Source organism: Octopus bimaculoides, chromosome 26, assembly GCF_046866305.1.
Source record: "Octopus bimaculoides isolate indiv1 chromosome 26, ASM4686630v1, whole genome shotgun sequence".
NCBI lineage: Eukaryota > Metazoa > Mollusca > Cephalopoda > Octopoda > Octopodidae > Octopus > Octopus bimaculoides.
The window spans coordinates 1640408-1653958 of record NC_142953.1 but is presented as its reverse complement, the minus strand read 5'-3'; the positions used below and the strand labels follow the sequence as shown (position 1 = coordinate 1653958).

General features: G+C 37.7%; 3 protein-coding genes across 10 annotated transcripts in view; 1 reads left to right on the top strand and 2 right to left on the bottom strand.

Annotated features, from left to right (window-relative positions):
• Positions 1–635, bottom strand: part of LOC106871843 (kinase suppressor of Ras 1-like) — a 62678-nt gene extending 62043 nt beyond the window's left edge. For all 3 annotated transcript variants that reach the window (XM_089342654.1, XM_089342655.1, XM_089342656.1), the window contains exon 1: positions 474–635. In XM_089342654.1, coding sequence (XP_089198780.1) covers positions 474–635 — 162 coding nt within the window. The remainder of the gene's footprint in view (positions 1–473) is intronic.
• Positions 636–822: 187 nt separating this feature from the next.
• Positions 823–9384, top strand: LOC106871854 (replication factor C subunit 5). Its single transcript, XM_089342662.1, has 11 exons — positions 823–1014; positions 2886–2950; positions 3693–3829; positions 4039–4118; positions 4764–4837; positions 5596–5755; positions 6711–6792; positions 7240–7369; positions 7788–7865; positions 8068–8122; positions 8943–9384. The coding sequence occupies exons 1-11, from the start codon at positions 977–979 to the stop codon at positions 9043–9045; spliced, it is 1002 nt and encodes a 333-aa protein (XP_089198788.1). The 5' UTR covers positions 823–976; the 3' UTR covers positions 9046–9384.
• Positions 9206–13551, bottom strand: part of LOC106871852 (TNF receptor-associated factor 4) — a 60509-nt gene continuing 56163 nt past the window's right edge. For all 6 annotated transcript variants that reach the window (XM_014918576.3, XM_014918575.3, XM_014918577.3 and 3 more), the window contains 3 exons: positions 13184–13345; positions 11783–11938; positions 9206–10994 (listed from right to left, as the gene is read on the bottom strand). In XM_014918576.3, the coding sequence (XP_014774062.2) occupies positions 10380–10994; positions 11783–11938; positions 13184–13345 (933 nt within the window). In that variant the 3' untranslated portion in view covers positions 9206–10379. The remainder of the gene's footprint in view (positions 10995–11782; positions 11939–13183; positions 13346–13551) is intronic.

Here is a 13551-nt window from a genome sequence, read left to right as displayed (position 1 = left end):
ACAAATACAAACATAAGCCAGTTCTTACATAAACTTAAAATAGAATAACATGCTTATTATATGTGTATATACGTATTCAAGTACACACACACACACACATATATATATATATATATATATATTATATAGAAATGTGTGCATGTGAAAAGTATGCTGTAGACAAGATTTTGGGATTATATTAATCTGCAAACCGTGCAGTAGATATATCTATCTCCATCTACAAAAGCATCAGCAGGCCGTAAAATTGTGCAGTACAGTGCATATAGAGTGAACGGGTGGGATGGTGGTAGATCGCTGGATGCAATAAGACGACGACGACGACAAGTAGTAAGCTTACTACTAGAACACACAGATTGGGGGGAAAACATCATCGCAGTGTGTGTGCGACAAGGGAAGGCATTGAGAAATAATGCAACCGTTTCACTGGTTGTTATTGGGGTTAAGGGATTGTTATATATATTCTTTTTGCTTACCTCAGTATCACGTATTTCCTTTTGAGTAATTTGTTCATTGGGGGCACACTGGGTGCGAAGGCCGTACAAATGTTTGGCTGTGAAGTCTATCATACTCTGAACTGTGCTGCAGGTCTGGATGGCGTGTTCAACAGACCACTCCTGCCCTGATTCGCAAGACATTTTCGATCTCTAAGCTTCAACATGCCATAGCAGTATTCTCTGAGGGATAATCTCAGTTCACTGTTGTGAAAGAAGTCATGTTGGTCGGCGGAAAGCCCGTAAAAACAAGTGATTAACACCGAGTGCAGGCTGACAAAAACTCTGCACAGATCAAATACGCCATGTTGAAATTGTCACTTCTCGCGAGAACGTGTTGCGCCACTTAAACGAGACTTACCAAAGTTTTACCGGGAAAATCGTGATCACAGCTTCAACACCAAGCACCTTGTATATTTACGTCTGTCTCCTCTCTTTTGCATCCTTATTTAGTCGATCCGTAACTATATTTTTTTAAATATAACATGGACGGAGGCAACAAGGAAAAATCAAACCTTCCATGGTAAATATATTTCCCTCGTGTCTTACTTATAATGTGTAAATTATGTTTATATATATCCAATGTTGCGAGGTTTCTAATTTGAAAACATTAGCATGTGATCGTCAACTATTCCATATTTCTAATGTTAACATCATATTTTATTTACCTGAACCTTGTTAAAACACTTCTATGGGATGATTAGGATTATAAATTTATTGAAGTTTAATTGGCAAAACGACAGAGCGAAACTATCAGTTTATTTTATAACGTTTATCGTTTTCAATTCTCGTATCAGTCATTTTGGCGATTTATTAGTTTTGGCTACGTATATACTATTATGCATGTAGTCGTCCACTAAAAGAAGAAATAACCTTATATTCCAACAAAATAAACCAATATTTATAGAAATTGGAACTACGTATACTCGAGTGCCCGTGTATTTTAACCATCAATTTGACCCAAGAATGTGGTATCTGGTATTGCAGACCAAGTTTTCACATTTTCGTTAAGTGTAGCTATAGGTATCGAGTTAGAATGGGTACCAAGCTGTTATTTATTTATTTTACTTGTTTGATCTGCAAGAAGGAGTTTGTTCATTATTTTTGTTGGCCCTCCACAACTGGAGGAAACCCACACGGTTAATGTTAATTTTGAATAGATGCAAATTGACGATCGCTGCAGATTAAGACTTCCAGATGGCGACCCTGGGAAGTAAGGCGTGGGCGAAGTTGTTAGTGTTGAGAGGTTGTGGTGGACCCAGTTTGGATGATGAGGGGAGAAAGGAAGGGTATGAGTCCGAAGTACCTGAGTGAAGGTAACAAAACTAGGTAGCTTCGGGGTGCCATGGCTAATGTAATAGCGGTGAAAAACAACAGAGTGGATAGAACACGTCTGTTGAGAAGCAACTTCATACCAATTAGTCGGGTGACCCCTTTTTCTTGTAGTCTGGAATTTGAGTGCATATGTCAGTAGCAGCATCGCCCCAGTTGTGTGAGCTGTCACCAATGGTAAAGTTCTATTTGAGCTTTGTAGAAGGTTTGGGCTGAAAGTTAATTGTTTCTGACCTTGAAGAGGGAGGTCAGTCTTTGTCCTATTATGAAGATATGCAATCACCAGGGAAGAGGTCCTCAGTGATGGTAACCTTGCAGGGTTCTAGCTGCATATTATTGAAGGGTCGTGGATGGGTTCTGATATTGTGAACGCTGACATGATCTCCACATTTTGAGGGCTGTTCGTGACGTCAGTGCAGGTTGGAAAGGGTTTAAGTTGTATTTGGACAATGCTTGCTTGGTTGTGGAAGATTGAGCAGGAACAGAGTGATACCATCTGCAATAGGGGTGGGCTTTGTTAGGGATAACAGTATGTAGGTCGCTGGCGAGTAGCTAGAAAGTTAAAAGATAAAACCGAACACCTAGGTAGGTCTATGACTCATCAATTCAAGAGTTCCTTTCTGATTGTGCTGTGGCCAGATCCACCATCCATTGCCAGTTCATCAGGCCTGTTGTGACTTATTTTTGCTAGGTAACTTAGCGGTTTGGCAAAAGCGACCGATAAAATAAGTACTAGGCTTCCAAAGAATAAGTCCTGGGGTCGATTTGCTCAACTAAAGGCGGTGCTCCAGCATGGCCACAGTCAAATGACTGAAACAAGTAAAAGAGTATGTTTGCACTCACACTCTCACTCACTCTCATGCACACACTCACTCACACACACACACACATATCCATACATGTGCTCTCTCTCTCTCTCTCTTACTCTTACAACCCCTCTCATACGCACCCCTCTTATGTACACACATGCACACACACACACACACAAAGTGGGAGAAATGTTTGGAAACCTTTCATTGGTTTATTGATGTATTTTCTTTCTTTCTTTCTTTCTTTCTTCAGGATTGAAAAATACCGCCCCCAAAACCTTGAGGAATTGATTTCTCATAATGACATTATTAATACAAGTAAGTGCTGCTTTCCTTAACCCTTGTCTTACCATTTTTCTGTCGAAATACACTGCTCTTCTTTCAACTGGTTTTGGAAAATAATGTCCAAGTCGTTTTCAGTTCAAATCCTTTGCTTAACACATTGGTCACATGTCTTCTGTTGTTTGAGGCTGACCAAATCCTTATCTGTGGATTTGGTTGATGGAAACTGAAAGAAGCCTGTCACATTTTTGTCCAGATACATTTTGGTCACACCTTGTATGTAGTAGTAGTAGTAGTAGTAGTTGCAGTGATGAGAAATAAACAAACTCTAGGTTAGTCCAAATATGTTTGTGACCTATTTTAACTTCTAAAGACAGCCACTAATGTATTTGTTCTGACCAGGCAATCTGCGACTGTTCCATTATAAAGCTACAGCTTTCCAACCAGCTCAGGGTTATCTCTATTTGGTGTCTCCTATTAAGGAAAAATAAAGAGCCAGAAATGTATCTAAGAGTCTATCAGAAGGCTGCACAGGTGCCGCTGAATGTCTTTAGCATAATAAGGGGCAAGAAAAGCAAGGGAGACAACCCAAATATTTTAACCTGCAGAATGTGCAATACTAAAGACTATTGTTTTTAGTTGTCGCAGCACATCGGCTTATGTTATTTATTTATTTGATTATAGCAGTTCGTTAGCAATGTATTATCGTTTGATTAAAAAACAAAAAACATTTAATTTGGCTTCCTTTTTTTTATTATTAATTTTTTTTTTTTTTCAGTCAAGAAATTTGTCAATGAAGATCGTCTACCTCATTTACTTTTTTATGGTCCTCCTGGTACAGGAAAAACCAGCACTATCCTTGCAGTTGCCAAACAGATTTATTCCCCTAAGGAGTTCAATTCAATGGTCCTTGAGGCAAGTCATATATTTCACTAGGCCACAAGCCTTCACATATTAATATAAACAATTCCTCAAGAGTTTTGAATTTCATTTTAGGTGCTGGATCTTAAACAACTTCTTTACCTCTTTATTTTCCAATCAGCTTTAAGTAATTTGAATTGTTGTGTTCTGTTCCCGTTTGTGGCCCCAGCTGGTGACTATTGTATGTTTTGTTGTATTTGCAGTTGAATGCCTCTGATGACCGTGGTATCGGAATTGTGCGAGAAAATATTCTAAGTTTTGCCAGTACAAGAACAATTTTCAAGTATGTTACTTCTTTTGTGGTGGTTTGTTGTTGTTGTAGTTGTTGTTGATGGTGGTGGTGGTTGTTGTTTTTCAGCCATGTTGATAGTTGAGTGATGATATTTCCAAGTACACCAATTACTATTGGTATCACGTCTACTTTCTTCATTGACCACAACTATCTTATGTCCCACTTCAAATTGTCATATAGGTAGAGGTGTGGATGTGTTGTAAGAAGCTTGCTTCTCAACTACTTAGTTCTGGGTTCAGTCCCACTGCATGGAACCTTGGGCAAATGGCTTCTACTATAGCCTTGAACTGACCAAAGCCTTGTGAGTGGATTTGGTAGACAGAAACTGAAAGAAACCCATCATGTATGTGTGCACACATGTCTGTATCTGGATTGGGCACTGCATTGTGTTCTTGAGCAAAACACTTCATTTCATGTTTCTGCAGTTCACTTAGCTGGCAAAGATGAGTAATCCTGTGACACACTGGCGTCCTGTTCAAGTGAGGAATTTATACTCCATGGAAACCAGGAAACCAGCGCTTATGAGTCGGTATGACTTGAGGAAGAAACTAAAAAAAAAAAAAAAAATTTAATAAAAATGTATTCCAAACATATTTACACTGATTGAAAAAAGAATTTGTTTTATTTCTGTTACAGGTCAGGCTTTAAGTTGGTCATTTTAGATGAAGCAGATGCCATGACACGAGATGCTCAGAACGCACTTAGAAGAGGTAAATTAGCAAATATTTACTAACAGTCCACCCTGCTGGGTGCTTTCCTCAAAAGCTCTTTTCCAGCATGGAAAGTGGAAATAAAAACGATGATGACATATGTATGTATATAGATAGAGACACAGATACATACATATATATTTATATATAATACATACATACAATATGGGTGCAGGTGTGGCTATGTGGTAAGAAGCTTGCTTCCTAACCACAAGGTTCTGGGTTCAGTCCCACAGCGTTACACCTTGGGCAGGTGTCTTCTATAGCCTTGGGCCAACCAAAACCTTGTGAGTGGATTTGGTAGGCAGAAACTGAAAGAAGCCTGTTGTATATATATATATATATGTGTGTGTCTGTGTTTGTTCTCCCTCTACCGCTTGACAACCAGTGTGTTTCTGTCCATGTAACTTAGCAGTTTGGCAAAAGAAACTGGTTGTGTAACTACCAGGCTTTAAAAAAAAAAATGCACTGGGGTTGATTCATTCGACTAAAATTCTTCAAGGCAGTGCTCCAGCATGGCCACAGTCTAATGACTGAAACTAATATAAGAATATATGTACTTGCATACAACCATAGCCATTAACGAAGAGAGAGAGAGAGATGGAAGGAGAGTTGCCAGTTTGAATTCATTCTGTGATGTATTGTTCTTAGATTTCCTTGACCCTTCTCTGTCTCACCGTTTCCATCTTTTAATTCTTCTTTACTCACTAAAATCCATTAAACTTTGAATTCGTTTCCTTCTATTTTTCTCCCTTTAGTTATCGAGAAATTCACAGAGAACACCAGATTTTGCATCATATGTAACTACCTATCCAAGATTATTCCAGCATTGCAGTCACGTTGCACACGCTTTCGGTTTGCTCCTCTTTCCACAGACCAAATGATGCCACGTTTAGAATACGTCATTAAACAAGAAGGGTAAAAACCAACATGGCATTCTTAGTCATATATCTTTGTGTCTTGTTTTGCTTTCTTTACCATTTTGTGAGTTGCTTGAAAGGTTCCTGGCTTTAGGTAAAAGAAGACACAGGATGAGGGTCAGTTAATTATGATTTCATTCAACATATTCCCCTTCCAGACTCACACAGTTATCACAGCGGTCCCAGGTAGGGAACAGCTGTAACCTTAAGTAGATCTGCAATGAAAGGTGTTCAGGCTGTGACACTCCCACCCCACTCTTATTTCTGTCTTCCTCTTTATTCTGTTTCCCACTGGCTCAACGACGAGGATTCCAGTTGATCCGATCAATGGAACAGTCTGCTTGTGAAATTAACATGTAAGTGGCTGAGTGCTCCACATTACACATGTACCCTTAATGTAGTCTTCAGGGATATTCAGCATGACAAAGTGTGACAAAACTGGCACCTTTGAATTACAGGTGCAACTCATTTTTGCCAGCTGAGTGGACTGGAGCAATGTGGAATAAAGTGTCTTGCTCAAGGAGGTAATGTGTCACTGGAAATTGAACTCAACCTAAACCCTGCGCTTTCTAGGGCTACATTATCCAGTGTGTCCTTCCTTTTTTAAGCCAGTAGAATATGGTGTTAGGGAGATTTGGTTGCTATTTCTAATGGATTGAAGGATCATGTAGAGCCTTCCTTGTTGGTACTTAGCTTCTGGTTGAGTCATAGTGGAAGTTAAGTAAAGCAACACCTTGAATGTTAGCTGTTATATTTATAGGTCTTATAGCTACCACGCCTTTCCCCATATAGCTATTCACACACACACACACACACACTCATAGACAAGTAGGACTTGAACCAAGCACTCAGCCACTCCACTTCCCCTGCCATCAAAAAAAAAAACAACAAAAAAAGCCACAAATATTTTTCTAGTTGTTAACATAACTGCAATTGTTATTTTGTGTTTGTAGGGTGAATGTGACCCAGGATGGCATGAAAGCTATTGTTACTTTGGCATGTGGTGATATGAGGCGTTCTCTCAATATGCTTCAGGTAAGTGGTAATGTCTCAACAAGCTGATTGTGCTCCAGCATGGCAACTTGTACATAAAATCCCTTCATTGGCAGCTTTGGTAAATTTACTCCAAACTTTACTGGGATCCGTCTTGTACCCCTCCTCACAAATGTTTACAAAAGGTGGCAATAAAGTTAACCCCTTTTTTTTTTTATCGTATTTCTCTTTCCATCCACTAAACTTATTTCATAAGCACACCAGGACAAAATGCTTAGCGGTATTTCACCTGTTGCTGCATTCTGAGTTCAGATTCTGCCGGGGTCAACTTTGCCTTTCATCCTTTTGAGGTCAATTAAATAAGTACCAGTTACTCACTGGGGTCAATGACATCGACTAGTCCCAGCCCCCCAAAATTTCAGATCTTGTGCCTATAGTAGAATCGATTACTATTATTATTATTGTTATTATTAATTATCTCTTTTCCAGAGTGCTTCAATGGCTTTTGATAAAGTGACAGAAGATAACGTTTATTTATGTGTTGGACATCCTCTCCGTAAAGACATTGAAAATATTGTCCAGTGGCTGTTAAACTCCAGTTTCACAGAAGCTTATAAAAGTATCCTTGTTTGGTATGTGTAAAAGTGCATGTGTGTGTGTATGTGCATGGACAACAGATGTTAAATGATGATGATGATACACACACATTGTTTTTAGGTTGAGTTATATAATTTTACATTAGTGCTACTCCCTAGTTTTGTAGTGTCCAAGTTTATTATTCTCTTACAAGAATATTATCGCCAGTGACTTCAAAGTTTCAGCTAGCTAAGCCATCATTGGACTGTGATGGCTTAGCTGGCTGGTAAGTACCTAAAAATAGACAGTGGGTTTGGAGGTGCGATTTTGATTGAATAAAACCCTTCAAGGTGATGCCCCAGCATGGCCACAGTCCAATGACTGAAACAAGTGAACAATGAAAGATAATAATTAATGAGTTTTCTCTAATTATTACCTAATTTTCCTTGACATTGCTGTAGATATTCTCCAGTTGAAGGTTGCCAAAGGTTTGGCTCTCCAAGACATTCTCACCGAAGTTCACGTTTACGTACATCGAAGTAAGAATTATTTCATTTTCTTTCATTATTATTATTATTATTATTATTTGATATCTTCCTCATTTTTGTCATTGAATTTTTTTTTTTTTCAATTAACAAAGCTGACTGCATCTTTAGATATTTGGCTTGCTAGAAATAGCAGCACATCTTCCGCAAATAACATCATTATTTTTATTATTATATTTAAAAAATTTCTTTTCAGTTGATTTCCCAGTGAAAATCCGTATCCACTTGCTCGATAAAATGGCTGAGACTGAGTAAGTATATTTATCCTATTAGCGATTATATTATGGCTGCGAGCTGGCATGCTGGACGAAATGCTTAGTGGTATTTCGCCTGTTGCTACGTTCCGACTTCAAATTTCACCGAGGTTGACTTTACCTTTCATCCTTTCGGAGTCGATACATTAAGTACCAGTTATGTACTGGTGATCGATGTAATTGCCTATCTTCCTCCCCCAAATATCAGGACTTCTGCCTATAATAGAAAGGATTATTCCCCTTTCCCCCGCCTGGGTCGTACGGCCCTTGGTTGAGAGCCCCTTTCTTTCGAACTGCTTGGAATTAGCTTTATGGAATCATATTGCCGGGGAGAGAACTCGGGATAGATTCCGATCTCGGATTGAACGGCGGCGGGTGTGAATTGTTAAAATAGAAAAAAAAAAAAGATTTCTTTACCAAGGGAGCTAACTTTGACTGTACGTCGAGTCATGTAGTTTGTAATGTGAATTGACTCTGACAGTCAAGAGATACCAGTAAAGATCTTGATTGGTTTAAATGCTGAAGGGTTAAATATAATTTAGTCAAATACTAATATTTTTCTTTTAGCTTTCTTTGTTGCTAAGACCTAAGACCAGAGTTGAGAAGTGAGCTTTCTTAACCACATAGCTATACTTGCATTGAAGCTATTTATTAAAAAAAAAAATTTTTTAAAGCCTTGTTTTGATAATTTCTCAAAGTTCAGAGGAAAACTAGAAAAATCTAGATGTGAACATTTTGTGTGTATTGGGTTTGAGGGTAGCTGTGGAGAATTGTTAGTTTTTGTTTTTACACGATTTTTCTAATCTTTATTTTGTAGGTATCGTTTAATGTCAGGAACCAATGAGAGAATTCAGCTGGGATCTTTAGTTTCTGCCTTCCAAGTGGTCAGAGATCCCATAGTAGGAGAAGCTGCTGCCTAGGGTCTGGTGTGCTAATCACAACCCAATGCCTGTGAACTGCACTGATATCAGGGACTTACAGATTATTATTTTTTTCATTAAATGTCCCAAAGATGACCGAGGCCGACTGTTACGGATCAAGCAATGTCACCAAAGTGTAATAAAGAAGAAAGAACATGAATTGATGATGTTTTGAACATTTTTATTTGAAATCTGTAAAATTAATTACAGAAAGGGGGGGAAAAAAAACTCCAAAAATGCTTTAAAAATGGAAACATTTTTATGGCATGAAGAAATTTTATTTTTGTAAAAGTTATTTTTGTTTTTATTATAAAATTAATGAGTTTTTTTATAAATTTGTATGTTGTGTTGTGTTGCCTTTTTTTTTTATTTTGTATCCAAATTAAATATTTTGATGAAAGGTTCTGTTTAAAAATTGCATGATTTCATGAAAACGAAAAATTTGATTGTGGATCCAAACAAAAACATCAATTTGCTGGTAAATTTAAATACGATGGTTCCTTAAATTAATCCATGCAAAAATGGTTTTGTTTTTACTTTAAGTACAAGTTTTCTTTGAGTATTTACTTCAGAAAAAAAAAAAAAAAAAGATAATACCATTTTTTTTTTCTTACATTCTTGTAAAATTTCTTAGTGAAAGTTTTCCAAACAAAATTCAGCACAAATGAAGAAGATTAGCAAAGTTTGGCACATTTCTCTTAAATTCACAAGAATTTTACATTACAAACGATTTGATTTTTTTTTAAAGTATTTCATTTCTTTCTCTATTTGGCATTGACCAAAACTGATGAAATCCAAGAACATATTTAATATGTGATATGAGAAAATGTATGTGTAATAGAAATATTGCCATATAAATAGAAAATTTACCAATCCAATATTTATTTCTTTTTTACATTTTTGGGGGGCAACAGTTGTGATAAATTTTTTTTAATGTGGTTTTCTAAACTAATCTGTGAATATGAAGTTATGTTTTTAATTAATAAATATTGCAAAACATCACAACAGAAAGTTGTATAAATTTGAGGGCATCGTATTTGGGAATAAACCCAGTTGTATGCCTCAGAGAAGAGGAACAGCTGGCCATGACTAAAAGTTGTAGTGGGGTGGGGGACTGCCTCCCGATACTGCAGATCTTTCAAAATAAGGGTCAGCAGAGTGCAACATGGAAAAAAAAAACATTTCCTCTTGCATTTTTCTTTTCTGGCGTTTGTAATCTACCAAAAAAAAAAAAAATTTTTTTTAAGATACGAAGATGCCAAGAACAGCAAATGTGCTGACTCTTAAACGATCTTTTCAAGAACAATAACCAAACTTTGAAACAGAAAACCCATTCATGGCACTATAAATGTTTTGTTGTCTACAGAAATCCCGATGTACAAAGCATCGTCTTTAATGAAATTTCTGGTCTTTAGAGTCTCCAAAGAAAGGAATTTGGGGTAGCCAAATCCGAGTGTTTCAATGTCGGGGTGGGGCTTCTTGAACTGTTTCCTTGTAGGATCAGGTACAAAACGTTCCACAATGTTCTTACGTTTGTCAGGGTCAGCAGCTTGATCATACAAGGTAAAGGTTACTGGAAGCCGGAATGGCCATTCGAGTATGTTATCATACTCTCCTGGTAAGATTTTAAAATACAACGAAAGATATTTGCCATCTGAATTCCCGTAACCATTCAGAAAAACCGATGCCGATACTTTATAACCATTCCTTGATGTGTAAAACGGTTGACAAGTCAGTTCTTTGGCTCCTTTGTAGGCAGCCTCTAAATATTTTGTCTTGTAGTCACTGATCTTCCAAATGTAGCTTCCATTGGTGATCTGTGTACTGGCATGAAGAGCGTTCTTCAGTTGACGAATCTCCTGCTGTTGCTGTCGTACCAGTTCCCAGACCAAGCTCAAATGGCGTTTCATATTTTCTTCCATATGACTGTCCAAATGGAACCTTTGGCACTAGAAAAATGGTAAAGAAATAAAAAAATTTGTTAATATTCAAGTATCCAACTTCATCCAAAATGTTTGTCGTGTCAGAATGTCTTTCTTACTACAGATACACCTGATACTGTCAGGTGTCTATAAACATACCTGATATTGTCAGAAGTGTGTATTATCTATCTCCTGTATACACACCTGATATATTATCAAAGATGTGTGTTGTCTTTTATATACACACCTGACTGTCAGAGGTATTGTTGGGCAATCTGAGGCTGGTCTTAGCCAGCGAAAAATTGCCGAAAATCTTCAAATTCCTCTTGCTACTGTTAATAGAATTATGGTGCAATTCAAAAGCCAAGGAAAGGAATCAACAGATTCTCGTCCTGGCCGACCTGGGTCCTCAGAAAGGATGCTTCACTGTTTGAAGAGAATTATGGAAAACTAACTCCGTTCGAAGGCTTCTGACATTGCAAAACAGCTAGAATTTAGTCCAAGAACGTGTGCTACATATCTGCATAAGCTTGGGTATTATGGACGAGCAGCTAGAAGAAAACCTCTCCTTCAACCAATTAATTTCAAATAAAAGATTTTGAAAATTAAAGGTGTCTATTAACTTCCTGTGTACACAACTGGAATATCCTATTTGATACAACTCATTCTATCTGAATCGTTATTTTACTATATATATATCCGATACTGTGTGTGTTGTTAACTGTATACACACCTGACGTACTGTCACTTATGTATATTGTGGTGTATTTGTGTGTAGAACATTAACAGAATTGAACCATAAGATAAATTCTTACCTTGGTCTTGCAGCCAGCCTCTTTAAAAGCACAAGTAATTGAAACAGAAGGACAACGTTCTTGAATGTGAACTTCGACCTCTTCTCTGGGGATTTTTGCTGTTTCACACTGATTGGGACATTGCACAGGGAATCGGGGACATTTGTATTGATGAGTCTGAGAGAGAGAAAGATAAATAAAAGTCAGTTTAAGATATTTTTAACCCTTTAGCATTCAGATTATTCAATAGCATCATAGCCTGGAGATCTGGCTAGTTTGAACATAAAGCAAATAGAATATTTAATATCTGTATATATTTGTGAGGTATATATCAACCCTTTTGATATGAAACCCAGCTGAAACCACTTCTGGCTCTTTAGTTACAAATGCCTTGTTTTCAAAAGTTCTGAATTAAAATCTTCCACCAAACCTTAGTCACAATTCATGTTCTTAACGCAGAGCGTCAAGGCAGATGAAATGCTGCCAAGCGTTTTGCCTGACCTGTCAACGATTCTGCCAGCTCGCCACCATTATCCGCTTCTTTCCTTATAATTATGTTGAAACAGCATCAAAGAAAACTGAAAACTGTCCGCCTACGTACATTTTTGTCATCATCATCATCATCATCACTACCAACATCATCTTACTGTGTCACTGGCACACAAGACGGGTTGTCTGTGACAGGACCTAAAAAAGCCTCTTCTACCGTGTTTCAGTTATACAGGGGAGCCTCAGTTTACAAATGCCTTTCAATCACAAACAAATCGGTTTATGAACAATTTTTTAAAACCTAAATTGTCTCAGCTTTGATGAACAGTGTCTTGAATAACAAACACAAACCAGCAACAACAGTTGGTGACAACAAACTGGGAATATCAGCAGAAGAGCATCAAAGACTTCCAGCTCCCACTCAATGCATATTGATTTATAAAAGTGTTTAATATACTCTGTCGTATGTTATGGCAACATAATGAAATACCTACAAAGTCATTAATGACCCTGCTTGCATTTGTTTTGCCTTCTGTTATGTCTCAGCTCTACTGCTATCTAGCACCTTCGGATGATCTCTACTCAACCGCTACACAACTACTACTAGACTGCTACTCGACACTCCTACCATGGCCAAACTACCTCTATTTATATGTCTTGGGAGATCCTACTTCTTCACCTGGGGGTGTCGACACAACACCTTTTGAATTTCCAATTGGGAAAATACTTTGTTTATAACATTTTGGGAGACGAATGACCTTCAGGAATGAATAAAACTCTTAAACTGAGGCTCCACTGTATTCGGGGCTACATCTCTCTCAGACCTGTTTGCCTTCAATGAAGATGGCAGAGTTGTCGTCGTTCTCGTTCATCATTATTTCTAGATTCCAGACAGGGCTGTTATTGCAAGGAAGAATTCTTGGGAGAACTTACCTGTAATGTTTCTTCTACAAATTCTCGTTTACAATACTGACACAGGACAGTTCTTTTGTGGCATTCATTCTTCATATGATTTGAGAGATGTCGTCTGTCAAGGCGAGCGCCACACTTGTTCTCGCACCACACGGATTCATATGGACAGTTGCCATTGTGATTCTACAGAAGCAATAAAAATGGTTTGTCTGAGACTACAAAAGTAGCAAAATGGTCTTTCGGTGAGCGTTAGAAAAAGTTGGAACATTTGAAGGGGCCTCTATCTGGAAGCTTGATTTGTTAGAAACAGAAGCCAAATCTTCCTCAGATTACACCCTACTGTCTTAAATTGGGAAAGGAGACATCTCAAATATTATAATTCTAGGACT

Excerpts from the sequence above, each read along its gene's own strand:
- LOC106871854 (XM_089342662.1), top strand. The coding sequence starts at position 977 with ATGGACGGAGGCAACAAGGAAAAATCAAACCTTCCATG. Across the intron at positions 3,830-4,038 it reads TCAATTCAATGGTCCTTGAG|TTGAATGCCTCTGATGACCG; the intron begins GCAAGTCATATA and ends TTGTATTTGCAG. Across the intron at positions 5,756-6,710 it reads TACGTCATTAAACAAGAAGG|GGTGAATGTGACCCAGGATG; the intron begins GTAAAAACCAAC and ends TTGTGTTTGTAG.